The 27,396-nt window shown below is 35.8% G+C and overlaps 1 protein-coding gene across 2 annotated transcripts; it reads left to right on the plus strand.

Annotated features, from left to right (window-relative positions):
• Positions 1-16: 16 nt before the first annotated feature.
• LOC106052327 (E3 ubiquitin-protein ligase RNF34-like) lies at positions 17-27,215 on the plus strand. Of its 2 annotated transcripts, XR_008774010.1 has the most exons (8): positions 17-364; positions 11,057-11,283; positions 13,812-14,117; positions 15,266-15,523; positions 16,465-16,663; positions 17,538-17,567; positions 19,617-21,329; positions 21,374-27,215. XR_008774010.1 is itself a non-coding variant. In XM_056005918.1 (7 exons), exons 2-7 carry the CDS (start codon positions 11,116-11,118, stop codon positions 19,943-19,945), a joined length of 1,290 nt encoding a protein of 429 aa, XP_055861893.1. In that variant the 5' UTR covers positions 17-364; positions 11,057-11,115; the 3' UTR covers positions 19,946-27,215. The 2 variants fall into 2 exon arrangements, 1 of the variants encoding a protein (XP_055861893.1); XM_056005918.1 differs by having other exon boundaries at positions 19,617-27,215.
• Positions 27,216-27,396: the final 181 nt, after the last annotated feature.

The following is a 27,396-nucleotide window of genomic DNA, read 5'->3' on the forward strand; positions in this document are numbered from 1 at the left end:
CACTTTTGACCTTAGGATTTTGTACTCAGTACCCAAACGTTCAATGTTTTTTGTTTTTTTTAAACACATAAAGATTTTGAGGAGCTCTTTTTGTTTAAAAGATCTGCATAATCTATTTAATTCCTGTTTCGTTGACGACATTATATTATCCAGAAATAACTTATTGATACAATGAACTTATTGTTATTTTGTGATTTGTCATAGACAAAACACACTCACATAGTCATAGGAACTAGATCTAAGTGATTTCGTAGAAATCTGTATCTTAGAGTCGAGATCTAGACTAGCTCTGTTCTTGTGTCAACAATCATATTTATATTATTTACAATTGATTTCATAACAAGAAGTAGACTATTCTATTTAAGTAAGTTTAGTAAGTAGATTTAAATAAGATTATTTAGATAACTACAGTAACTTACGTTTATCGAACAAGTTAAGCTCATTCGCCGACATTTTTTATATTTGAATTTGTGTATCTCCGTAAAAATTAGACCTAGAAAAAAACTGATTATAATTATATCTATGAACTCCTCATCCATTTTTCTTAAAAAGTAGACATGTTTTATTCTATTACTACTCAAAGTTAAACTTATATTTGATGTTAAAGTGAGTCAGGTTGATGATTTCAAAAGCTTAAATTATCGAACACTTTTTTTTACCTTTATCTTATCTTATCGAACATATTAAGAACTTATCGAACACATGAGAAGTATGGTGTTTTTAAAGTGTTATAATCTTTAAATTTTGTGAAAAGTATGGTGTTTCAAAAGTGTTATAATCTATATTTTTTAAATTTATATCATTTTCTTTTTACGCCATGTCAAGACAGACAGATTTTAGTCATTTTCACATGGTCCACATCGAAGGAATCTATAATCTATCACTGATCAGCTCTGCTTAGAAACTGACGGTGCTAAGCCCAGTAACGCATTACCGTAGTACTTATTTAGGTCTAAGCTATTTTGAGACATAAGGCCATTAATAAATTAAATCCAGATATTATCTATTTGAGGAAGAGCCTAATAAGCTTTGGTAGCCAATAGATAATCCTCCCCAAGTCATTGCAGGACACAACAGTTTACTTGGTTGACCTAATAACAAAACATACGGTACGCGGCCTGACGTAACTAGCCGCCGATCTAGCACGCTCAGTGTATGTAACAGCCCAAAAGTCAGTGCTAGATATTTTTCGATCTGGGCGGGGAAGGGGGGGGGGTGCTGAAAAGCTATGGTAGATTGCGAGCTGTGTTACCTATAGATGTAGATAGATCCGCCCTCCCTAAACCACTTGGTTGACCAAAAAAAAAACACCGTATTTTAGAGCACGCTTAGTATTTGTCACACACACACAAACAACATATCTATATATCTATCACGCCTAGTGTTTGTGACCTAATTAGCGGCTTGACCTTAGGTACTCGAATGATGGCTCCTCCCCCTTTCCCCTCAACATTGTTCTTACTACAACTTGAACAATGTTTTGGGGCTGCGTTGGTGGCCTGGTTTACACCTGTGTGTTGGGCTGTCACTGACCATTTTTGTTGTGTGTTAGTCTGGTGTCTGCGTTTGGATTGAGTCTTGAAATTTACGTTGTTACTTTGCACTGAAAAAGTGTGAATGTTGGAGAGTGGAATTGCGTAAGAAGAAAGCGCGGGTAAGGGGGTGTAGGCAGAATAAGAGAGTGGTTAAATGTGTTATTGTTATTATTTTGAGTATTTGTGATGTTTCAAAGGAGTGTCTTTGTAGCGCATTATGAGCTTTATCATACTTTATGGTATATGGTACTTTATATATAATTTTTTTAGACCCTGCGCCACACGTCTAGATCAAGAAGCACAACTGACTATGTATTTGAGGCTGACGTCACATTTTAATGGTCGATCAATTATTGATGATCTCTTGATACAGTGTCTTGACTGTTTCTCTCCCCCCCCCCCCCCTTTTTTTACCTACCAAAGACATTTTTATTTCAAAATACCATATCTATATTCTATACCCCCCCCTTAGCCCTTTCGTTTTATTAATATCTCTTCACATCAAGCACATGCGCTAGGTATTGGTTTATAAAACATAATTCAGAAGTTAATAGAATGGGGCATCTAAAAAAATACAACACAACTGGATATATTCTAAATTCATTGTTCCTGTTTTTTTTTTTTTTTTTTTTTTTGTGTTATATTCTATATTTCTTAGACCTATGGTAGCACAATGATGATAATAGCATCAAACTATATGTGTCATAAAATCAAGCTTTTAAAATGGGTACAATTAGTGCATATTGATGTAAATCTATTTACTTAGAAAAATATAGCACATTTATGGTAAACCACAAATAGCTGATACAAATTGTAACACATGGGTAATTTATATATGTACTTTGCATTACATTATTTTTAAAAATAACAATTAAAAAATATATAATTTAAATATTTTGTGTTCTTTGGGTTATATCCCTTTGATGTTTATTTTTAACATTAAAATGGCGTTCGATATCTTACGAAGCGGAGATTGCTTATATAAAAACTGCTATTATCGAACACCCCCTTTTTAAACCTCAATTTTCATGTTTAGGTAGCAAAGGACACTTTAAAGAAAATTGTTGCAAGTATTGCAAATATTTCTCAGCCTAATTAGAAGCGTATTATATAGGTTTTGTTGAGCTGAACATCATTGGCATTAAAAAATACCCTTAACCCGAGACTCACTTCACTCTTCCCAAGAGGTCAAAAAAAGTGAAATTTTTATACCAATATTACCAATGCACTTTGAATATAAGTAAAAAAATTATCCTCGGGTGAAAATGAAACTAAATATAAGTAAACTATAAAGAAATGGACGATGCACAATAGGAATGGACTAGTTTCGTCATAATCATCGAAATAAAGGAGAATTTTAAAAATACAATGGGGTGTTCGATAAGTACCTTAAAACGAAGGTGTTCGATAGATGTAAGTTACTCTAGATTTAAGACCATTTAAGTCATTTTAAGATTACTAATTTTAGTAATTTTACTTTAGACTTTAGAGTACTTAAGTCACTTTAGACACTTTTTAGTTTTAGTAGATTTATTTTATATTAAAATTATACAAAATGTTTTAATAAATAATACTAGATCTATATATATTATATTAGATCTACTATTAGTTTAGACTTTAGTATTTATAGTCATAGTGATAGCTATATTAAATATTAGCCAACACCAAACCAAATTTATATAAAGCTTCTGGACCTGATGGTATTCCAGCTAGATTACTCAAAGAGCTAAGCAATGAGCTAGTCCCAGTGTTCAAAATACTCTTTCAGGCATCGCTTAACCAGGGCAGAGTACCAAAGGACTGGAAAGAAGCTAATGCCACCCCCCTATTTAAAAAAGGAGAAAAATCTGACCCAGGAAACTACAGACCAGTAATGGCAGTATCACTTACCAGCATCACATGTAAAATCCTAGAACACATAATATGTAGCAACATCATAAACCACTTAGACAAACATAATGTCCTCACCCCATACCAACATGGCTTTAGGAAATATAGATCATGTGAAACACAACTAATAGGACTAATTGATGATTTTTCAAAAGGTTTAGATAATAGTGAACAAATAGATGCTATCTTACTAGATTTTTCTAAGGCTTTTGACAAAGTTCACCACCATAGTTTGCTTAAAAAATTAAAATATTTCGGCATTAATGGTCCACTGCATCAGTGGATTAAAGACTTTCTGATAGGGAGAGAACAAACTGTAATAATAAATGGCTCTAAATCAACACCCATAACAGTAAACTCAGGTGTACCTCAAGGTACAGTCTTGGGTCCACTACTATTTTTAATTTACATAAATGATTTACCAAATTGCATTAGTTCAGGAACAAAAGTCAGATTATTTGCAGACGATTGCATAATATATAGAACAATAAAAACAACACAAGACACAGATATTTTACAAAGAGAATTAGATGAATTACAGAAATGGGAATCAAATTGGAGCATGTCTTTCCACCCAGAAAAATGTCAGTTGTTAAGAGTAACAAAAAAACTAAAACAAATTAATTCCACTTATCTTATTCATGGCAAACCAGTATCACAGACTAAAAACGCAAAATACCTAGGTGTTATAATAAATGAAAAACTATCATGGAATCCACATATTGATGAAACTACAAAAAAATCAAACAAAGCATTAGGATTTATTAAAAGAAATTTCTATAAATCAAATAAGAACATAAAACTAAAATGTTACTTAACCTTGGTTAGGCCAATAATAGAATATGCATCCTCCGTTTGGGACCCCTCAACTCAAGAAAACATTAAGAAACTGGAACAGACACAAAATAGAGCAGTGAGATTCATAACAAACGAATATTCACATTTGACTAGAGTAACACCTTTAGTAAAATCACTAAATTTAGAAAGCCTTCAGGACAGAAGGCTCAAAAGTAAAGTAGCAATCATACATAAAACACTGAACCATAATCTTCAAATACAAAAACAAAATTTAATAAAATACTCTGAAAGACACAAAGATAAAGGCACATTCCTTGTCCCATATGCTAGGACAAATTTGTACTAATACTCCTTCTTCCCTAGTGCTATTAGATCATGGAATGGGTTGCCTGAGCTAGCCAGGAAAACCAGTGACTTGGCAGAATTTAAGTCATTGGTTAATATGCATGACTAAATGCATGACGCGTAGGAGGTAATCATCTTTTGTTTTGAAGTAACGTCTGTATTATATAAGATAAGATATATAATGAAAGAGTACAAGTTGTTAAATCTTGAAACTCAACGTTTCAGTATTTATAGTGGTAGATATAGAATGAAAGAGTACTTGTTAAATCTTGAAACTCAACATTTCAGTATTTATAGTGATAGATATAGAATGAAAGAGTACTTGTTAAATCTTGAAATTATTTGATGTTCTTTTATAAAACATTGTTTTATTAGGTCCTTTTACATCCACAAGTGTTGATCCTATTGTTCATGATAAGTATAGATTTGAACCCTGTATCATTGGTTTTCATAGTTAGGCTCTAATAATCTGATAGTAAATGAGTCACAGTGATAATTTGAGGAAATAATTTTAATACTATAATACTGTAGTAGTGGTGTGCTGGAGGCGCGTTGGCTGAGTGGTAAATTGCTTGGCTTCCGAACTGGTGGTCCCGGGTTCGGATCCTGGTGAAGACTGGGATTTTTAATTTCGAGGTCCTTGTGTGCCTCCGAGTCTACCATGCTCTAATGGGTACCTGACCTTAGTTTGGGGAAAGTAAAGGCGGTTGGCTGTTGTGCTGGCCACATGACATCCTTCTTAACCGTAGGCCACAGAAACAGATGACCTTTACATCATCTGACCTATAGACCACAAGGTCTGAAAGGGGTACTTACTATACTTTTAGTAGTGGTGTGCTAAGGTTAACAATCATTTTAATTTTATCATTTTATTGGAATGAATCCTGTTGCCTTTTAAAAAATATATATATATTTGAAATAATTTTATCAATGGGACAATGACATGATAGCTTTTTATTTAAAAGATACCCTTTCTTCCCTCCCCCTTTCACAACTGGGCCTGACAAGTGATCTTATCATATCGCATTGAGAAAGCTTAAAGCTAAACAAAATCAATTGGTAAAAATTTCTAAGGCACAGATTTATCATGTTTAGGTCTATACATATATAGTTACATGACTCGGCCAGACAATTTGATACAATTACACTTAATATAAGCTTTGTTTTTAAAAAGGTATTTTTAAATGCTTTTCTTTTTCCTTCTAAAATGAGTTTAATGCAACCCAAAGTTGAGAACCACAGGTTTTAATATATGAGAGCAAATATATTGCTCATTTTTTTTATTGGTGATGTGGTGTAAGTGTTTTTTTAAGTAATGTTAGACAAAATAACTATTATAGAGTTACATTTTTATTAGCCAAAGCCCTATCTAACTCACCTACTTATTCACTCCCACTTGGAATGTTCCCAAATAAATGTAACACGACCCTTTAATCAGTGAAGTACACAAGATAATGTACAAATTGAAATTCAAACACTTTTAAAATAAATTCAACAAGCTCAGTTATGTGTTTGAATTACTATCAATTCCAATGCAATAGATTTGATAATAATTCAAGCCAGTGATATGAACTACAATAAACCTTGACTCTGTCCTCTTTCTTTTCTACAGTCTGACTGAGGTGTCCTCCTCTTTCTTTTCTGTAGTCTTCCTGAGGTGTCCTCCTCTTTCTTTTCTATAGCCTCCCTGAGGTGTCCTCCTCTTTCTTTTCTATAGCCTCCCTGAGGTGTCCTCCTCTTTCTTTTCTATAGCCTCCCTGAGGTGTCCTCCTCTTTCTTTTCTATAGCCTCCCTGAGGTGTCCTCCTCTTTCTTTTCTATAGCCTCCCTGAGGTGTCCTCCTCTTTCTTTTCTATAGCCTCCCTGAGGTGTCCTCCTCTTTCTTTTCTATAGCCTCCCTGAGGTGTCCTCCTCTTTCTTTTCTATAGCCTCCCTGAGGTGTCCTCCTCTTTCTTTTCTATAGCCTCCCTGAGGTGTCCTCCTCTTTCTTTTCTATAGCCTCCCTGAGGTGTCCTCTTTCTTTTCTATAGTCTCCCTGAGGTGTCCTCCTCTTTCTTTTCTATAGCCTCCCTGAGGTGTCCTCCTCTTTCTTTTCTATAGCCTCCCTGAGGTGTCCTCCTCTTTCTTTTCTATAGCCTCCCTGAGGTGTCCTCCTCTTTCTTTTCTATAGCCTCCCTGAGGTGTCTTCCTCTTTCTTTTCTATAGTCTCCCTGAGGTGTCCTCCTCTTTCTTCTCTATAGTCTCCCTGAGGTGTCCTCCTCTTTCTTTTCTATAGTCTCCCTGAGGTGTCCTCCTCTTTCTTTTCTATAGCCTCCCTGAGGTGTCCTCCTCTTTCTTTTCTATAGCCTCCCTGAGGTGTCCTCCTCTTTCTTTTCTATAGTCTCCCTGAGGTGTCCTCCTCTTTCTTTTCTATAGTCTCCCTGAGGTGTCCTCCTCTTTCTTTTCTATAGTCTCCCTGAGGTGTCCTCCTCTTTCTTTTCTATAGTCTCCCTGAGGACCAGAGTTTGTCAATCTTCTTAGACACATCTGTCATGTCATTTAACAATTTTCTGAGTTGTTTGCATTACTATTACCTATGATTGAATGACATCATGTTAGTCTTCATTGTGAGCAAGGTGAACACTGGCCAAATTGACTTTGACATTGACAAGTTGTCATGATTAAAAAAAAATTAATAAAATTATAGCTTTTATATAGCGCTACTTTCATGCTTATAGCATGCTCAGAGCGCTATGGTCCAATCTCATTTGTGGACCGGTGTGGGGAGGGGGTATCTGGGAGAATGTTTTTCCTTTCTGCCTCTAGGCTTTCAGTTAACACAACTCTGCTTGAGTCGGGCGTCGAACCTCGAGCCCCCTTCATAGGTAGCCAAGCCCAAGTTCAAGCGTACTTAGCCTCTCGACCACGCAAAAAATGGTGATCAGATTTCCATTGGAAATGAGTAATTTAACCATTTTATATGGTAAGTTTGTAGACAAATTGCTGCTTACAGTAACCAATGAAGTGACAGTGTTGTATGGAAGTAACACTCTGATGGAAGTGACTGTGCTATGGAAGTGACAGTGTTGGTATAAGTGGCAGTGGTATGGAAGTAACAGTGTTATGGAAATGACTGTGCTATGGAATGGCAGTGTTATAGAAGTGACAGTGTTATAGAAGTGACAGTGTTATAGAAATGACAGTGTTATAGAAGTGATAGTGTTATAGAAGTGACAGTGTTATAGAAGTGACAGTGTTATAGATGTGGCAGTGCTATAGAAGTGACAGTGTTATAGAAGTGATAGTGCTATAGAAGTGACAGTGTTATAGAAGTGACAGTGTTATAGAAGTGACAGTGTTATGGAATGTTTTGGAAGTGACAGTGATATGGAAATGACAGTGTTATGGAAGTGATGTTAAGGTTTGCAGATACAGGAACTTGGTTCCTTAGGGTCAATGTGACATTCTGTTCCCTTGAGAATAAACCCCTGTTGTATAAGAAAGTGTCAAGTGTACATTCTTTTTTTTGTTTACTAAACAAGCAGCTACTCTGTCTCTTCAACTGAAAAGATCACTGCTTACTTTTAACTCCCTTGGCTATTTCTAGTTCTATTTTAAGCTTACTGTTGTTGTTTTTTTTAATGTAAACATATTGAGATCTCTTATTATGTCATACATACACACATACTTAGTTAAAAAAAAAAAGTGCACACTTTTCATGACATTTATTTAACAAATACCAAAAATTATACATATATCATATATAAATATATACTTTGTTTCCCTTTTCTGATCTGAATACTTCATACACGATGTATATATATAAGACTTAAGACGTTTTTAAAAGGTTTTTTTTTTTTTGTATTTTTGTTTTATTTTTCTTAATAACAAAAGGAGTTGGCATCCATGAGGCTAACAGTAGCTGTAGCATCTATTTCTATTACCAGCACAACAAGGCTGTGGTGAAAATTGATTTTTTCTTAGCACTTTTAGTTTTTGAGGTCTAAACATGAGAAAAACAGCACTGAATAGAAATGAAAATGAATGCAATTTATGATGATTTTTTTGAAGAACAAAACCCTTTGATTTTTTAATATTTATTTCTCCAAATATTTTAATACATAGTTTTAAATAGATACAAAAGAAAGACCTTGTTTGGAAATTACTGTGTTAATTTAGGGTTAAGTTGCTGTCTTTAAATTTTTTCTGCTCTCTCTCTTCGCTCTGCACTTTAACAAACAAAAGTCTGCTGTTCAACATAGATCTAGTGCTGTTTTAAAATGCCAGCTATTTGATTGCTCTCTGCAAAGTCTTGCATGACTTGCATAGCATTGAGGAAGGGGGGGGGGGCGGGGAAAGCAGAGGAACACACAAATCAATGAGACAGGCATAATGACAGAGTTTGCCATGTGGCATTTCACCCTCACTTCTAGACTAAGTGGATAAAAAGTGGATTATCATGGGCATTTTGTTTCTTTCCAAAGAGCTTATTACAACACTCAATGATGCCGTTTCCTTTCCAGTCTCAGACATATTTGCAGCTGATTTGTGATATGAGTTGATAGTAATGATTATTGATTGTGGTTTGTGATACTTGTTGATTGTTTATAGGTTTTTTTTCATTCACTGATTGCAATCGGTAATAGTTCTTGACGAGACTTGTGATAGCTGTTGACAGTGAAAAGCACTGGTTATTGATTGTAAATAGTGATAAAATAATTGTTGATTTTTTGTTGTTTGAAGGTTTTTGATATGAATTGATTGACAACATTGTTAATTATTGATTGTGGTAAGTGCTGTTGTTTGTAATTTGTAATAGTTGGGAATAGGGATGATTGTTGAGCGTGGTTTGTGATTTTTTTTTGAATGAACAAACACTTTTAAGGATTTTTTTCTTGTTGGATTTGTGTTTATTTGTATCTTAAGATTTGTGTTTATTTGTATCCTTTACATGTTTGCAATTTGTAACTATTTCCTAGCTTCATCTTGTATTATAGTTCTTTTTTGTGGGAACAGGGAACATCTGTAATTTATTCCCTTTAGGGCTTTTCAAAATGTTTTGACTACTTTGCTTTTAAAAGGCAGGACACTTATTTTTTGTTTGTTTGAATTGCTTTATCTTTGGTTCATTAGATTGGTTTATCTTTGGTTCATTTGATTGGTTTATCTTTGGTTCATTTGATTGGTTTATCTTTGGTTCATTTGATTGGTTTATCTTTGGTTCATTTGATTGGTTTATCTTGTGTTTTTTATTTGTCCGTCCCTTTTACATAACCTTGAAAGACAGAGACTAAATATTAAGGGGTTAACAATGATTTTGTTATTGCTTATGGTAACTAAGATTAGACGCACATTTTAAAAACTTTTTCTTACATGAAAAAAATGGATTTTCAATCAAAATGTATTTTAAAAAATGCAGGCCCTTGCGAAGAAATTGGAACTTAATATTCCAGTATGTAAGTGATTAATTAGATCATTGAATCAAGAGACCAGCTTGAATAAAAACTTTGACTTCAGGATCTCTTCATGTGTTATTCTCTTTCTTTTCCCTAATTCTTCATTCTATCTGCAAGCCAAACATTTGACCATTTCCTCCTCCCCCCCTCCCATTTTGAAAAGCCCTAAAGGGAATAATTTACAGATGTTCCCTGTTCCCATAAAAAGGAACTATAATACAAGATGAAGCTAGGAAATAGTTACAAATTGCAAACATGAAAGGATACAAATAAACACAAATCTGAAGATACAAATAAACATAAATCCAACACAGAAGAAAATCCTTAAAAAGTGTATGATTTGACTGTATCCTGTTTTACCTGAAAAACGCTGAGATAAGCTGTAAACAGAAGTTACGGAATTATAAAACAGCACACTTTGTAATTCCCAGAAATTATGTCTTCTGAACCCATGGCTTTTTTTTTTATTATTCCTCGTGTTCACTCCGTGTTTTCAATTTTATGACAACATGTGATTTTATGCAGAGCTTGAGAGGAGGATCCTAGCAATGGAATTGAGATGTTACAGAAGGATCCTAGGTATCATATTCAAAGACCGCATCACAAACCAAGAAATCAGAGACAGAGTTACTGTAGCGATCGGGGCCCATGATGACCTGCTAACTATTGTAAAAAGACGAAAGCTTAAAACCTTTGGCCACATTACAAGATCTACGGGGCTCGCAGGGACCTTCCTTCGGGGGACAGTGCCAGGGAAAAGAAGAGGAGAAAACGGGGGGGGGGGGGGGCGGTGGGAGGACGGCAGACGGGGGTGGACGGGCCTGCTGTTGAGAGAGGTTCTAAGCGGGGCGAGGAAGAGGGAGAAATGGAGAAAGACGGTCGACAAATCTTGCCTGGTGCCCCAACGGTCCAACAGACTAAGGGATAGGTAAAGGTAAAGGTCACTCTGTGTTTTCAATTTTATGACAACATGTGATTTTATAATGTTGACTGACAAATACTGGACATAAATATTGGAAAAATAAACTTGGGTTTTTTTGTTTTTCTGCCTTAGATAATTAGACCAGCAAGTATGTCATTCATCTCAAGTCTTTGTGCTGGCTTCACGCTCTGATGGGGGCAGGAGCTATTAGTGGGCACACTAGAGACTCAGAGACTAGCAGCTCCACTCAGAAGGAACAGACATCACAGTTCAGCTCCCAGTCCATCCTAGCCACAAAGTCACAAATGAAGATGTCTTGTGAGATGTGCTCTGTCAACTTCTCTATCTTCAAGAGAAAAGTAAGCACTTTGTAGCTCCTAGTTTGTAAGCACTTTGTAGCTCCTGGTTTGTAAGCATTTTGTAGCTCCTGGTTTGTAAGCACTTTGTAGCTCCTAGTTTGTAAGCACTTTGTATCTCCTAGTTTGTAAGCACTTTGTAGCTCCTAGTTTGTAAGCACTTTGTAGCTCCTAGTTTGTAAGCACTTTGTAGCTCCTAGTTTGTAAGCACTTTGTAGCTCCTAGTTTGTAAGCACTTTGTAGCTCCTAGTTTGTAAGCACTTTGTAGCTCCTAGTTTGTAAGCACTTTGTAGCTCCTAGTTTGTAAGCATTTTGTAGCTCCTAGTTTGTAAGCACTTTGTAGCTCCTAGTTTGTAAGCACTTTGTAGCTCCTAGTTTGTAAGCACTTTGTAGCTCCTAGTTTGGGATTCCCTTTTAGGATGACTTTTTTTTTCTATTAAATACATACTTCTAATTATCCTTATGTGAATAAAAAAAAATGAATTTGGATCAGATAGTGACTAATATTTGAATTCCTTTCAAATCAAATTTAGCAGGAAAAATTTAAAAAAATCAGATGTCACTTACATGAATGTTTTGGCAGACATCCTGGCTGTATTACTTTAACCATTTTCAAAAATAAAAAATGCTATCAATGTTTACAGGTGTTGCTGCCGTTGCTAGTTATTAGAAACATTCTATATAGTAGAAGTCATTTATCTGTACGAGGGGGGTACTATTTGCCCTTACAGTAGAGACTGGGGCGAGCATGAAATCAATGCTTAGGGCAGCTGGGATCTGTGGTAGATAGGATTACTGGAGGAATAGAGGAATACTAAGTCTGTACCTACTTAGCTGTGGCTGAGTGGCTAAGCACTTGGCTTTTGAACCTGGGGTCCTGGGTTTGAATCTCGGTTGAGACTGGGATTTTGAATTTCAGGATTTTTAGGGCACCCCTGAGTCCACTCAACTCTAATGGGTACCTGACTTGAGTCAGGAAAGTAAAGATGGTTGGTCGTTGTGCAGGCCACATGACACCCTGCTCGTTAACCGTGGGCTACAGAAACAGATGACCTTAGTATCATCTGCCCTATAGATCTCAAGATATGAAAGGGGAACTTTACTTTTACCCACTTCTGTTCCGTTAGAGAAAGTTGTTCAAGTCGTGTCTGCTACATAAATGTTGAAGTTATGTTGTAGAGTGGCTCAGAATAAAAGAATACATTTCTGTGGTCAAGCTCATGTGTTATTAATTAGATTTATGTTTATGTAACGGGCTTGTATTAATAAGATAACGAGAATAAAATTATATCTCCATGTTCAGAACAAACTTATAGTAATATGTTATATCAGAATAAAGAATAAATATCTTTGGTCAAGCTCATGTGTTATTAACTCTTTCTCTCCGTAATTATTTTTCCACATTTTAAAGGAATTCTTTATTTTGCGCATTACTATTTCACTACCCTGTTATGACTGGGCTTCAATAGCTTTGTTGTTTGTAATCAGAAAATGTTGTATTTTGGTGTAGAGGTAAAAGGAAGTGCATTCTCTTTTTTATATAATTCAAAGTCAAGTTTAAAAAATTTAATATTAATTTACTTCAATTAGGTCAAATCAACGATGGTATCGTCGATTAGGAGAAAAAGAGTTAATTAAATGTATGTTCATCAAGTTAGCATCAAGCATCGTTAATTCCTAGTGCCTCACTGGTCAAATAGTACATAGAGGGTGGCAACAAAAGTCCACTGTAAACAATGGGAAGCACTCCACCCATAATGCTCTTGACTGGCAGGTGGAAATCATCTTCTACCCCCCATAGGTACAGTTCAATCACAATCCAAACCTTGAGCTATATCTGGGGTCATAGGATTTGACCTCTTCATTAAAAAAAATCACTCAGACCGTAGTTATATACATTTTTTGTCAATGATTCTCAAACTAATGTAATTGGAAGTTAATAAATCATTGTAAGTTATCCTTTAAGCTCTTGAATTATTTGAAAAAAAAACAACTGTATAATAAAAATATAATAAAGTTTAAAAAAAAATGTAATTGTTCTGTTTCCTATAAACTAAAATGGTGCCACTTTTTGGGTTTTTCTAGTCTTGCATGTTAATGAGATACTTATAATCTGCTTAGTCATAGCTGGTCCTGACTGATTCAGTTGACTCCTTCCGTGCTCTAATGCCACCAGGGATAAAAGAAACACTTGTTCATGAGCTCAATAAAACTTAAGTTTGATTTCATTTTTAACATTTTGAAACTATATCATATAGATTTTCATACTTGAACACTTTTTGAGGACACATTAACCAAGGTCAGGGGGCTGTGCACATTATATTAAAATTGAACTCAAAAGCCCTAGAGTAGCACTAAAGCCCTAGAGTAGCACTAAAGCCCTAGAGTAGCACTAAAGCAAACATGGGACATAAAATGGTATTTGTATTATCATTGGACGCTATTTTGAAATTAGTTGAAATATTTTGCACAACTATTTCTTATTTAAATATTTGAATTTGATAAATATTTTTGATCATTTTTACCTCTAGAAATTTTGCCAAGAGTGCCGTAGACATTTTTGCTCCAACTGCTTACCAAAGCCGCCTTCCAATTCCATTCTTGGCCGGCAGTGCAACAAGTGTAAGCTCCTCATGTCTGGCCACTTTTCACGGGACGACCTCCAAAGCTGGAAGGTAAAAGACATGACTTGCTTTCTCAACGCCCGCAACATTTCCACCAAAGACTGCAGAGAGAAGCATGATTTAATAGAGCTGGTGCTGACCCAGTTCTGTACACAGCCGAGGTTGTCACTGCAAGATCAGGAGGAGCACCAAAACCTAGTCAAGAGAATGGCAGTAAGTAGGGGGAGTTTGGGGGTGTGGTGGTGTTAGTTGTGGGGGGGGCATGGCAGTGTTAGTTGGTGGAAGGGGCGTGGCAGTGTTAGTTGATGGGCATGGCGGTGTTAGTTGATGGGCGTGGCAGTGTTAGTTGTGTTAGTTGATGGGCGTGATAGTGTTAGTTGGTGGGCGTGGCAGTGTTAGTAGTTGATGGGCGTGGCAGTGTTTGTTGATGGGCGTGGCAGTGTTAGTTGATGGGCCTAGCAGTGTTAGTTGATGGGCGTGGCAGTGTTAGTTGGTGGGCATGGCAGTGTTAGTTGATGGGCGTGGCAGTGTTAGTAGTTGATGGGCGTGGCAGTGTTAGTTGGTGGGCGTGGCAGTGTTAGTTGATGGGCGTGGCAGTGTTAGTTGGTGGGCGTGGCAGTGTTAGTTGATCCACGTGGCAGTGTTAATTATATAATTAAGGCGTTACTTCAAAAAAGAAGATGATTACGTCCTACACTGTGCGTTGCTCAAGCAGTGTTATGTAGGATTTGACTGTATCCTGTTTTACCTGACATTGTTCAAGCAGTGTTATGTAGGATTTGACTGTATCCTGTTTTACCTGACATTGTTCAAGCAGTGTTATGTAGGATTTGACTGTATCCTGTTTTACCTGACATTGTTCAAGCAGTGTTATGTAGGATTTGACTGTATCCTGTTTTACCTGAATTAATGCAATAGAATGATGCTTAATATCCACAGTCCTTTCCAATGAATAGGAAGGCCAACATTTGAACTCAGATAATGACTTAGAGTAGTTGGAAAGTTAAGGGTAATAGATGCACTGGTTTAATATCACTGTCAGTACACACTTGTTTATACAGCTGGATTTTATTCACGTTTCGGTTGTTCCTTTAGCGCAGCAGGATATGACAGTGGACCTGGTTAGGACAGTCCAAAGTGCATACCACACAACCAGACAGTCAGATTTAAAGAAATGTCTCTCTATCTAAGGTTCCACTTTTTGCTAGGAAATCCATCTGACATAACAGATAGTATTTATAGTCAATGAAAAAAAAAATTAAGCTTTTATTTTTATACTCACCATTTTTAAAACATAATTTATGATTTAAAGAAGAATCTTTTTCTGAAACTGACTTGTGAATCTCTGTCTCGACACCCAGGCTCATGTTCACAATGTCAACCATAGTAATGAGCCCACAATCAATGGAGGTGAGGGCCCATCAACACAGACTGAACCGGCTCCAGCGGATTCATCTGTCTCAGACTCATCATCAGTGCCCCCACCTGTTGAGCCAAGAGAAAGACTTTCAGACGGTGTTTTTGAAATTACCGCAGAAAGACTGGAGGAGCTCTTAAGGGAGTCTGTGGAGAGGATCAGAGAGGTGTTAGGCAGACCTGACGAGGCTTCTCAGCAAGAGGTTAGTTGATAGGAAAGTCGCTTATGTGGGAGGGAGGGGCTAAATAAATGCTTACCAACTGGTTGGTTATCCTAATTAACTCCATATCTTATCAATTACAGACGTTCCTTCTTTATAGAAGATAAATATGTCCTGACCTAACTTGACTTATTCCTGTGACAGACAGAGTTGAAATAAGCTTTGTAATGAACTCCAGTTTGTTTCAGAGCAGAAAGGACCACTCCTCCCTTACTGCTCTGGCACTCCGTGTAGTTCCTCCTGCAGATCTAGTGACCCTCCAGATACTTCCCCCCTTAACTCTCTGAATCAGGGACACTTGTGCAAGATATGTGACACTCTTTCTACAAGGACGGCATCAGGATCATAGTTCCAACAGAATCACTCCGCTATTATTGATTCTTCGTTATTGCAGAATATTGGACAGTAGATAAATGTTTCTTGCTGAATGCGGAAATGTCAAATCAAGCTAACAAAAAAAGTGTCATCATGGCAGTACATTCTAGTAAATGCAACCCACTCAAATTTAATACAAGTTTTGCCAATGTTAGACATAACAAATACAAAACATCTCACTGGACTAATCCAATAAGGAGCAGTACCAGGAAAAAGAAGAAGAGGCAGACAGAGAAAGCGATGGGAAGACAACATAAAAGAATTGATGGGCCTGCCATTGAAAGAGGTTGTATTTAAGGCAAAAGACAGAGGAATGGAGAAAGACATTCAACAAATCTTGCATGGTGCCCCAACGGTCCCACATACCAATTGATAGGTCCCCTTTTAGAAAAAAAAAATTTTACTCTTTTTTTTTATATGAAACTTTAGTAAAATTAGATTTTTTTAAAACTCATTTGAAAATGCTTTAACTCTTAGTTATACCTAGGATCAAATAGTCTAAATTCATTTATTCATGATATGTTTCTCCTTTGACATTTTGGAAACAGGAACCCCCAGCGGCTGCCATACGACGAATGCATCTAAATGACTTAAATACACTGTCAGACATTGAGGACTTGTCCATTCGACAGCTTAAAGAGCTCCTAGTCAACAACTTTGTGGACTATCGCGGCTGCTGTGAGAAGCCAGAGCTGATTGAGAGAGTGAAGAGATTATGGAATGACCATCAGGCCAATAAAACCAAAGGTTTGCCAACTTTAAAATCTTGCCACAACCATTAGAATCAATTCAACCTTTTCTTTAATATTTGTGAAAATTTTTTTTTTCAAGAGTTTATGGAGTGACAATCAGGCTAATAAAAACTTAAAAATCTTGCCACAACCATTAGAATCAATTCAACCTTTTTTTTTTTTTAAATTTTACATTTGTAACAATTTTTTACCCAGTAATCACATTATAGGGGCATGTTGGTTGAGTGGTGAAGCACTTCGCTTCAAAACTGGGTTCCTAGGTTTGAATCTCAGTGAAGACTGGGATTTTGAATTTCTGAATTTTTAGGGCGCCCCTGAGTCCACCCAACTCTAATGAGTACCCGACTTAAGTTGAGGAAAGAAACGGCAGTTTGTCATTGTGCTAGCCACATGACACCCTGCTTATTAACCGTTGGCCAAAGAAACAAAACTTAACATCGTCTGCCCTATAGATTGTAAGGTCTTAATCGCATTACAAGCTAAGTTTTGAAAATTTCAAAATCCATAAATAAGTTGTCTTATATATTATGGCATTGTAAATGAATAAACATATCACGATAAAAAAAATTCTGTTGAAGCAATTCTTCTAGAGAAAGTTTAACAATGTGAGATTATTACATGACAAACCCTTTCTACTCAACCCCTCAAACATAATTGCTCTTATATACTGAGATATGCTACAGCTAGTCTTATATTCTGAGATATGCTACAGCTAGTATTATATTCTGAGATATGCTACACCTAGTCTTATATACTGAAATATGCTACATCTAGTCTTATATACTGAGATATGCTACATCTTTTGTTGTGTATACTACAATGACATTAATTTGCTGAAACAAGTAATATATTTCTTGTCTGTGTTTCAGCTGAAAGACTACACAAGGAAGATGAACTAGGTAAGAACTTGTAAAGAATGGTCAGGTAGAATAGAGGTTCTCAAACCTTTTTTTTTCAAAACTTGTCCACAGTACATAAAAGTACATAAATGGATAGTATAGAGTACAAAGGTTACAAATGTTTAAAAAAAAACACCAATAAACATTTTATTGAAGGAGTGTTTATTGAGATTATAGCTTTTGTTTAAAATAATATTTGAAAAATTAATGACTTGGGTGACGTTGATTAGGTTTTATGAGTGTATTTATGTCTGGCAGAATGTTTATAATTAGAAACAGGAAACGTCAACGAGCATAAATTTCTAGTCGGTTTCTTTTATTTGGGATGAGGTTCATTACTGCAATAAATCCACATTTTACCAAATAAGAAGAAGCGAAAGCAGTCAACAACTTCTGTACCCATAATGCTGGATATAAAATTTAAATCTGTTTTTGAAACCAGAATATTTAGTATCCCATTATCAGACATTAGGAGGTGCGGTGGCTGAGCGGTAAAGCGCTTGGCTACCAAACCGGGGTTCAAATCCTGGTGAAGACTGGGATTTTTAACTTCAGGATCTTCGGGCACCTCTGAGTCCACCCAGCTCTAATGGGTACCTAACGTTAGTTGGGGAAAAGTAAAGGCGGTTGGTCGTTGTGCTGGCCACATGACACCCTCGTAAACCGTAGGCCACAGAAACAGATGACCTTTACATCATCTGCCCTATAGACCACAAGGTCTGAAAGGGGAAATTTACTTTTTTTTTTTTTTTTATCAGACATAGGTTGAAGTTCCTTGTTTCAATAACATGCTCCTGTAGTGGTATGGATTCATCTGTGATTGGGATCTGAGTTAAAGGGCTCAATACCCAGTCAGGAGTATCCAAGTGGAAAATGTCCTCACAATTTTGGTTTAGCTTATCATAGAATAGTTGTCGTAGTACATAATAGACTTAAACAGTAGTGCGTGGCGAGATGATTATTCTTCAGATTCTCTGATTGGATAAACTGGCATTTAGCGAAGAAGTTATTTTATACAATTTTCTTCTTTCTGCGTACCACAATTTGAGAACCTCTCTAAGGTAGAAGAATTAGGAATGGTTACATTATTGAGTTAAAGCAAAATAAGCTACACAGCTTGAAATTCAAATTTAGCGTATAATCAGTGTATGCATTTGTATTAACTTATGATCTGAATGTATGTGGTTTAGTTTATTTCTTTCATAAAATCTTCATGATAAAAACATAATGTATTGTTACGTATCTCACTATCCAGGCTCTCTGCAAACTGCACCATACACCACCAACTTAAAGAACTTGACAAGTCAGGGCTCCAAAATAACGTAAAGGTTTAATGTCCATAAATAGCAGCCAATACTGTATATTTTAGCAGCACGTAGAACAGTACAAATAGCTCTGCGATAACAAATATCTCTCCGATAACACCGTTCCGCCGTATCAAGTCTTGCACTGGTCTCTCCGTCTCATTCCGGGCTTGCACTGGGTTCAACAGTTCGGGACTGACTTCACACACTTGGGCTCGTTGTGTCGGACTCGATCACAGACCAAGATCAAGACGCAGTTCGTCTCAACTGTACTTGACAGTACTCCGCACTGAACCGTCGTAATGCTCCGTACAGGACCACACCGTTGAACTGTGCTGTAGTCGACCGTGTTCTGAACTCCTGTCGTAAACCCGCTTTCTGAACCGTCTTGACTGCGTCGCCTCCGCTCTTATATAGGGTCCTTACTAGCCTTCTCGAACCGGACAGAACGCCGCTCGACGTTTCTAGGTGGTCAGATGACTACAACTCTCGTGACGCTCCTGAGCTCTTGTTCACGACGGCCATCTTTCCCGAACTGTCCTGTTGACACTCGACTCGGCTGACCATCGTAGCTCGTCAGGGTTGACCGCTCGTCTAGCGCTGGCCTGGGGCGATTTGCGTCGGCTGACTACACACACACACCACTACCCCTCTCTGTGCCACCACCAAGTTTATAACAGTATCTATTGCCCATTTCCCCTTTTCACAATTAAATTCAATAACATTTTTTGTTTTTCATTTTCAGCTTATTATGGGACAGTGTCTCAGCCTGAGCAACAGGATGCTAAGGATTTACCGTTGCAATCTCCTGAAGTATCTCAGTCGTGCTCATCGGAGAATCCCTCTGCAGACACAGCCGCCATGAACGAAAATTCCTCTTTCAAATCTGCCGCTGACGCGAGTAAGCCGCAGGCCGATGATAGCCTGTGTCACATTTGTATGGATGCCCTTGTGGACTGTATTCTTCTGGAGTGTGGTCACATGGTCACCTGCACCCAGTGTGGGAAACGTCTGGCTGACTGCCCAATATGTAGACAGTACATTGTGAGAGTGGTCCGGGTATTTAGGTCATGATACTTGGAACAATCGGCTGCATAAAATGTAATCTTTCTACCTGGCTGTGGATAATGTGAATGTGATCCATTTTGTGCTGGATTAAGGGACATCAATCTATTCCTAACTGAAGTGTACTATTACTTGGAGATAATCTATTTTTTGTTAATTACATGAAAGCGTCTCTCAAATTCTTTCGTTTAAATTATTAAAATATTTGATGAAATCCTTTTGTTTTCTATGATAACACAATCCTATGTATAGAATAACTCTGGAAATGTTAACTAGAAAGTCTATTTGGTTTGGAGTTTGATATTTTTTTGTATATGTTCAAAACATAATTGTAAAAATTTTAAAATTTTTTTTTTTTTATGTAAAAAAATGTAAAGTTCCCCTTTCAAACCTTGTGAACTTTAGGGCAGATGTTGTAATGGTCATATTTCTGTGGCCCATGGTTAACAAGGGTGTCATGTGGTCATCACAATGACCAACCGCCTTTACTTTTCCTCCGACTAAGGTCAGGTACCCATTAGAGCTGCAGGGATTCAGAGTTTACACTAAAGATCCAGAAATTAAAAATCCAAGTCTTCACCTTGATTCAAACCCAGGATTGCCTTACCAATAAGCTACCGCACCTCCTGATTTTTTTGATGATCTTAGAAATATCTGTCTCATTGGAAGATTTATGAACAATTTATCCAGGCTTTGTTTTCCAGAATGTTCAACTGTAAGTCCTCAACACACAATGAATTAAGTTTTTGATTTCAAATTTAGTTTGAGAGTTCCTGTGAGGCCTTAATAATAATTACATTTCTTTGTTTTGTGATTAGTTTTCAAGTCTTGAGAAACATTTTTTTTTCAATATTGGGTAGACTGTATATTAAAATATTTTGGTATTAGAATTAATTATAACCCTGTAATTTTGTCTCAATTAAAAGAAACATAAATTATCACTATGGATAAAAGAAAAAAATTAATTGGTCTGTTAAAACTGTTAAAAGCTTGAAGAAACTTTTTAGAAAACACTTGTTTACTTAAACTGGTTGAAGTCACGTTGAAAACAAAAACACAGTGTAAAAAAGAATGTGTAGTTTGTAAACTGCGTTGATTATTGTGCAGTTTTGGTTTTCTTACCTAATTAAAAATGTTACTTGCTAAGCTGTGCTGTTTATTTGTATTATAATTTTAAAATCTTTATATGGTATCTTAACTGTCTGGGTTCTTTCAGTAATTAATAATGTATAAGGTTTTTTTTTCTTTCTTACTAGCTTTTTTTTTTAAATAGCTATTTTGCTTTATTAGTGTCAAATTTTGAAAAGCATTGTTTCTTTCTTACAAATTTATGTATTTTTCTTGCAACCATTTTAACAACTAAGATGATACCTATAATCAAAGAGAGAAGGAGGTTTTTTTATAGATTATTAATTCAGCAATCCTAAAACAAAGGAGATTTTTATAGTTTATTGTTGCAGCAATCCTAAAACAAACAAAAACTAGAGACAGTACAACGTAGAATGAAGATAAACTTTTTGTTTTATTTTTTTTTAATTTTGTTTGGGTTTTTTTTTTTGTGTTTCTTCTAATTGATAAGGTTTGGGTTTTAATGTTTTCCTCCTTGTTGATGTATTCCGACTCAAGTATTTAAATTTCTTTGCTCACTTTTCATTCTCATCAAGTTGAATGCACGTTTTGGCCAGCCTAAATGCATGTTGGAAGCAGGTGACCCACTTGTGAAAATGGTCTAAGAAGACTGATTATGCAATGTTTGTCAACTAAAAAAAAATGGGTTTCAAAAGTTTTGTTAAGGTTGGCCTTCCTCAGTTGTTTTGTAAATAATGTTTGGCTTTAGGACCTGAGAGCTTGTTTAGAATAGCTGGTCACAAAGCTTATTTGAGACGTATTGTTTACTCCATACTGTTAGAAGATTAATGATCTACTGTTTAAATATACTATCTATATGCCATAGTTTTAGTTGATCTGGCTTATGTAAGCATTATTCATCTTAACTACATGCCATGGTTGTCTTCATATGGTTATGTAAACTTCCTTAATACCCTTGACTCATCGGGGTGGGGGGATTGATGCCTAAGACACATTTTTTGTGCAATGGCAATGTCTTTAATTCTGAAGATTAAGGAGGAGTGCAGTGTTTCACATGACTATGCAGACCCAGTTGTGACTTGAATATATGTCTGCATCTATTGCAAACAAAGCCGTTATCTGGTGGCCATCTATATAAAAGTTTTATTTTCATCTTCTGTGCCTGTCTTCAATAAAGGCTTTTCTTTGGATCTCAAATATGTGTATCGCAACCTTTCAGAGGCCATCTGATGCCATCTACTTTCCTCTATGCCAGTGAGGGCAAAATGGTGATCGAGTTGATCTTTTTCAGCGCTTACATGGGTGCACATCTTTTACACGGTCCTCCTTTAAGCTGGCCAAAGAAGATTGTCTTCAGCACGTGGCTGTCTCCCATGAGTGATAAGTGTCTGAATGGTAATCAATGTCCAGTGAAAAGTAATTAGTGTTCACCTACGTTTATGAAACTATCCCCTGCACAGTCTTTTGGAACATTGCTCTTGTAGTCCGACATTTGATTGCAAGTAATCAAAGTGTTTTTCTCTGAACTGATTCAGACAATGCAGCTTTGTAATGTTATCTTAAAGTTCTAGTTTGATTTCAAATGAAAGCATTGTTACCTGCATTACTTCATTAAATTACCTAATTGAGAAGTGTTTCTAATTATAAAATGCGACATTAAAATGGTGCAGCTACTTTTGGTTATATTGGGACTCTCTGTTAATAATAAGTCACAGAGCATTTTCATAGACTTATAGTACAAGTGTGAAGGGTGTGAGTCCAAGTTGTCTTTTAGATGTTACTACAGTAATCCAACCTGATTCAGTATTCATCTTGCTGTTTTGGGTTCACTTTTAGTTGGCAACAAAACATCCGCTCATTTTTTTTTTTTCTCTCATTGTGTTTTTGTTAGGATGCCTTCGGAACAGCATTCCATCTTTTTCTCTGGTATTTCTATTTCTCTCTGTGCAACGCGATGACATCCTATTCACATTAATGATCCAAAATATAGAGCACTTGAATTTTGTGTTTTCATGAGTCATTATCACAAAGTAGACCAACTCCAGCTTCAAATGTTTCAAGTTCTACAGATTTTTGTTAATGTACCGGCATCAATCCTTGTGTATATAGCATGATGACTTGTTTGCAGAAAAAGATTTATTGTAACTTGTTCTTCTTTCTAGTTGCAAGTTTTTAAAAAATCTGGACATAAGAAAATCTACAAAATGTTATCTGAAATGTGACAAATTATCTCTATGCTTGGCATTGATTTTATTAGATAGTATGTGTCGTCCAGAGGCAGCCTTAATAGTACGTGAGGTTGGGACGAGTGTCATACACTGGTCAGTGAGCCGAAAGTGTTGACTATACTTACCGTACCACATCATGCTAACAGGCTTATCCATCTTCAATGCTGTAGGCCTTATTGTTGTTACAAAACATAGTACCTTAAGTAGGTGTTGTACTGTTGGCCGTCTGACTACATTGTTCTGCATGTAAGATTTTATTCCCAGCCTTCTAATATTGATAATCATCATAACTAATGATTCAGAAACATTTTGCATGAAAAATCAACAAACTAGATAATAATAGAAATCTGTAATCGCGGGGCCCCCTCAGGCACAGGCCAGTTGCTCCACTCCCCACCCTCTAAGGCTGCCTCTGTGACTTTGTCCATTTAGGGCTACAGTGTGTCCATTTAGACCTACAGTGTGTCCATTTAGACCTACAGTGTGTTCTAGTAATGTTTTTGTTTAGCTTTGCAATGTTTAGTTATAGCCATATCTGCCTTTGTTCATGCCTAAGTTTTTGTTTTGTTTCATTTTTTCTCTTCATGTTTTTACTCTGCAACTTTCATTTTCCCTTATTGCAAGCATAGATTTTGTAAGCCCTGTGGTTAGTTTCTTATTCAAAAGGTCTTTATAGAAAAAATGTGTGTAATATTTTAAATAATTTCACAGACTATTAGAAAGAATCACACAATTGATGTGCAAACACCCTTAGAGATTTTTATGTCTATCCAAACATGAGCATTTATTTTGTGTTTGATGTACTGTATGTTCAACATGTATTTTGTCCTGAGACTTCTGTGGCATTTTACGTCTTGAGAGATGAATGTCCCTTTGCAATTTTTCATGTGACTAAAGAGGCCAATCCTTGATACACATCCATGGTCACAGGCTAGGTATTAGTAATAACCAAGCTGCAGCTTTTTCAGTGCAAGATAGGACCCTGTCCTTTAGGTTTGTCCTTCATATTGGCCTAGCTCTGCTTCTTTCTCTGTTGGTGTTAATCTTAAATAGCTTCATGTCACTATTACATACATCAGAGTAGCATAGGAGTAGAAGACCTGCTGCTCTCCTGCCCTCTATTAGGTCACTCTATAGTATCTAGTGTAAGACAGAGACGTAGGTCAGGGCATAATAAAATGTATTTAGGCCTTAAACATGACATTAACTTTTATCTGTGATAGGAAATGTAATTATATCTAAACATCTGCCTATCATTTTCTGTTCATCTATATTAGCTTTGTATTTATTTTCTGTTCATCTATATTATCTTTGTATTTATTTTCTGTTCATCTATATTATCTTTTTATTTGGAAGTTCATTTTGTATCCAGAGTGTATATTGTTGATAAGCTTGTATATCATTCTTGTATAACTTCTTGTCAGATGTCCTGATGGCTTAGTGAGTTTTGTAGTGCCTCATAGCTTTTAAATGTACATAGTTCAGTGCTAACCATTCTTTTTTTGTTTTGCTTCTCAAACAGACATTAGGTTTAAGTTTTTGTTCTGAAATTATTATTTTTCTCTCCAAATTCTAATGATTACCAAAGATCATTTCCCAGTTAGAGTTGTGTAATTCTTAGAATGGTCAGAAAAATATGGAAGCAAGTTCAGGTCGGCTGAACTTACCACCCCTTTTTAATAAGTCTTAAACTTTGTTAGTAGTCACAAGTTTATAATACGGTTTGGTATTATTTTATAAAGGTTCAGTATTTGAAGCATATTTTGTTTATTAAAGCAAACAATAGACTTAGTGCAATAATATCTAAAATATATTAATTTTTATGTATTCAGAAAACATTTATAAGTTTTAATCTGGTATAGAAACATAATCACTGTGTCTTTAGCATTTGCTTGGCCAGGCCACATCCTGAGTCACATCTAATTCTGCATTGAGTGCCCGCCTCTCTGTAACTACTGAATTATTTGTGCTAGGCCTGTAAGATATTTAGGACTATTAAGATGTAGTTGTTTCATTTACTTCCTTAGTCATTGACTTCGAAGTGTAAAGTTTCATTTTTTTATTCTTTCTTTCTATTAGCATGTCATTTTTGTTTAATGTTGAGAGTTGTACTGTAATATTAATAATTATTGTAGGTTGGTTTTTTTATTATCAGTATTTTTTTTAATACTTTTTAAAAAGTTTTTTTTTTAAATGTGCCCCCCATGCTTCAGTCGCAAGCAGGCTTGTTGCACTTGTGTCCAACAACAATTGTGTTTAAGGAGGGATGAGATGTTTTCAAGCTATGATCAGGTGCGCCAGTTAATTCTCATATTGAAAATCCCTAGTCTGGAACAGGATTGGAACTTCAGTTCAGCAGCTAAGAGCTGGCCACGTGTTCCATGTATCCATTGCGAGCCATCGTGCTTAAATTGATGTGTACAGAAAGCCAAAGTGTTCATACTTTATAGATTTTGTAGATGTTCACATCAAGCGGATGTGTTTTGTTATTTTCATTGTGTTCCTTGCCAATGTTCATGAATAGAATCAAATCATGTTTTATTCACCAACAAACTAAACGTATTGGTGATCAAATTCCTTTTTTTAAAAAACTTTTTAATTACAACCGTTGGTGATTAAGTTCAACAAGATTTTGTTTTTGTAGTTATTGAGTGTCGAAGGCACAACAACTTAGTGGGATGTGTGAATAGGACCATTGCATCAACAAGTCAGTCCAATAGGGCTGTCTATTTAGGTTGTTATTTCCATACATTTTTACTAAGCTTATATTAACTCACTCTGTCTGTCTGTCTGGTAAACGGTGTGTACACGTTATTTCTCCCACACTCTTTTTCGGGTCAAGTTGAAACTTCGGACAATTATTCATTGGCATAGACAAGATATGAATCAATAAAAAAAAAGTAACCAATTAGTCAGTTAATTACTGGTAACTAATTATTTTGTTTGATACCAGCAAGGGAAACTAATTATTCAGTAAGGCTAAATTTTGGGGTTTATTCCTCTTTAATAATTGTTAACGCTATTTGTCCCTCGTGCATTCTCCTATCTTGTTGATACTCTAAACAATTATTTATTGTACCTAACAAAACATGAATCAATAAAACAAATACCCAATTAGTCATTTAATTATTGCTAATTAATTATTTTGTTTGATATCGAATAAGGGAAATGTACATTATTGATATAGTTTAAAAGGGCGGAGTTCTTCCTTTTTAGATAAGCTTTGTGTTTTTTTTTTAAAGAATTTTTTATATTTTTGTTTACAAGATTGCTTTCATTGTATTGCTACTAATTGATGTTTTTATGTTTGTAGTACTTAATTACTTGACATTTGATTAGTCTTGTTATTAGAGTTAAGTAGTTGGCAAAGATGAGGGATAGTCTTTCACCAAGGAAGCTTGTTATCTGAACAAAAAGACCTGTAGTCATAGGTGTTATAGGTAATAGGTACATCTAGTCTAGCACAACTCTAAGGTAGATCTAGATGGAATTGGAACCCTACCAATGTAGCTAGAAACTAACATTTCCCTCTTCTGTTTGCTGAGGTGTAAAAATCAGGATAGAGGTTTAATATTTCCTCTGCCACTTTTTTGTCTGTTCAAACTATTTTTGACGTTTAAAGAAGTTTTTATGTTATCATTTCTTCCCCCCTCTTTAATAAAAATCATTGATGTATTAGAAATTTTTTTTTTGTATCACAATGCTTTGTCTTTCTTGCTGCCTTGACAAATGACAAATGATCAAGAGGTCTCCATTTCAAGTTATTGTTTAAAGAATGTGTCCACATGGAATGTTTTTTTTTATTCTACAAGCAGTGAAGTATTTGTTTGAAATGATTAAATTTTCATTTTTTGTGATCTTGATTATCAAATCTCTGTAGCTTGTATTCAGCCAATCAATTTGAATACAATAGAAGTGTTGTTGATTATATTTGTATTGAAATAAAAGATGCTCAATTGTAAGAGGTGCATTGACTTTGTCACTGAGCACATGGCTGAATTTGTCACTGAACACATTGCTGACTTTGTCACTGAACACATTGCTGACTTTGTGTCACTGAACACATTGCTGACTTTGTCACTGAACACATTGCTGACTTTGTCACTGAACACATGGCTGACTTTGTCACTGAACACAGTGCTG

The sequence above is a fragment of the Biomphalaria glabrata genome, chromosome 12 (genome assembly GCF_947242115.1).
Source record: "Biomphalaria glabrata chromosome 12, xgBioGlab47.1, whole genome shotgun sequence".
Taxonomy (NCBI): Eukaryota; Metazoa; Mollusca; class Gastropoda; family Planorbidae; genus Biomphalaria; species Biomphalaria glabrata.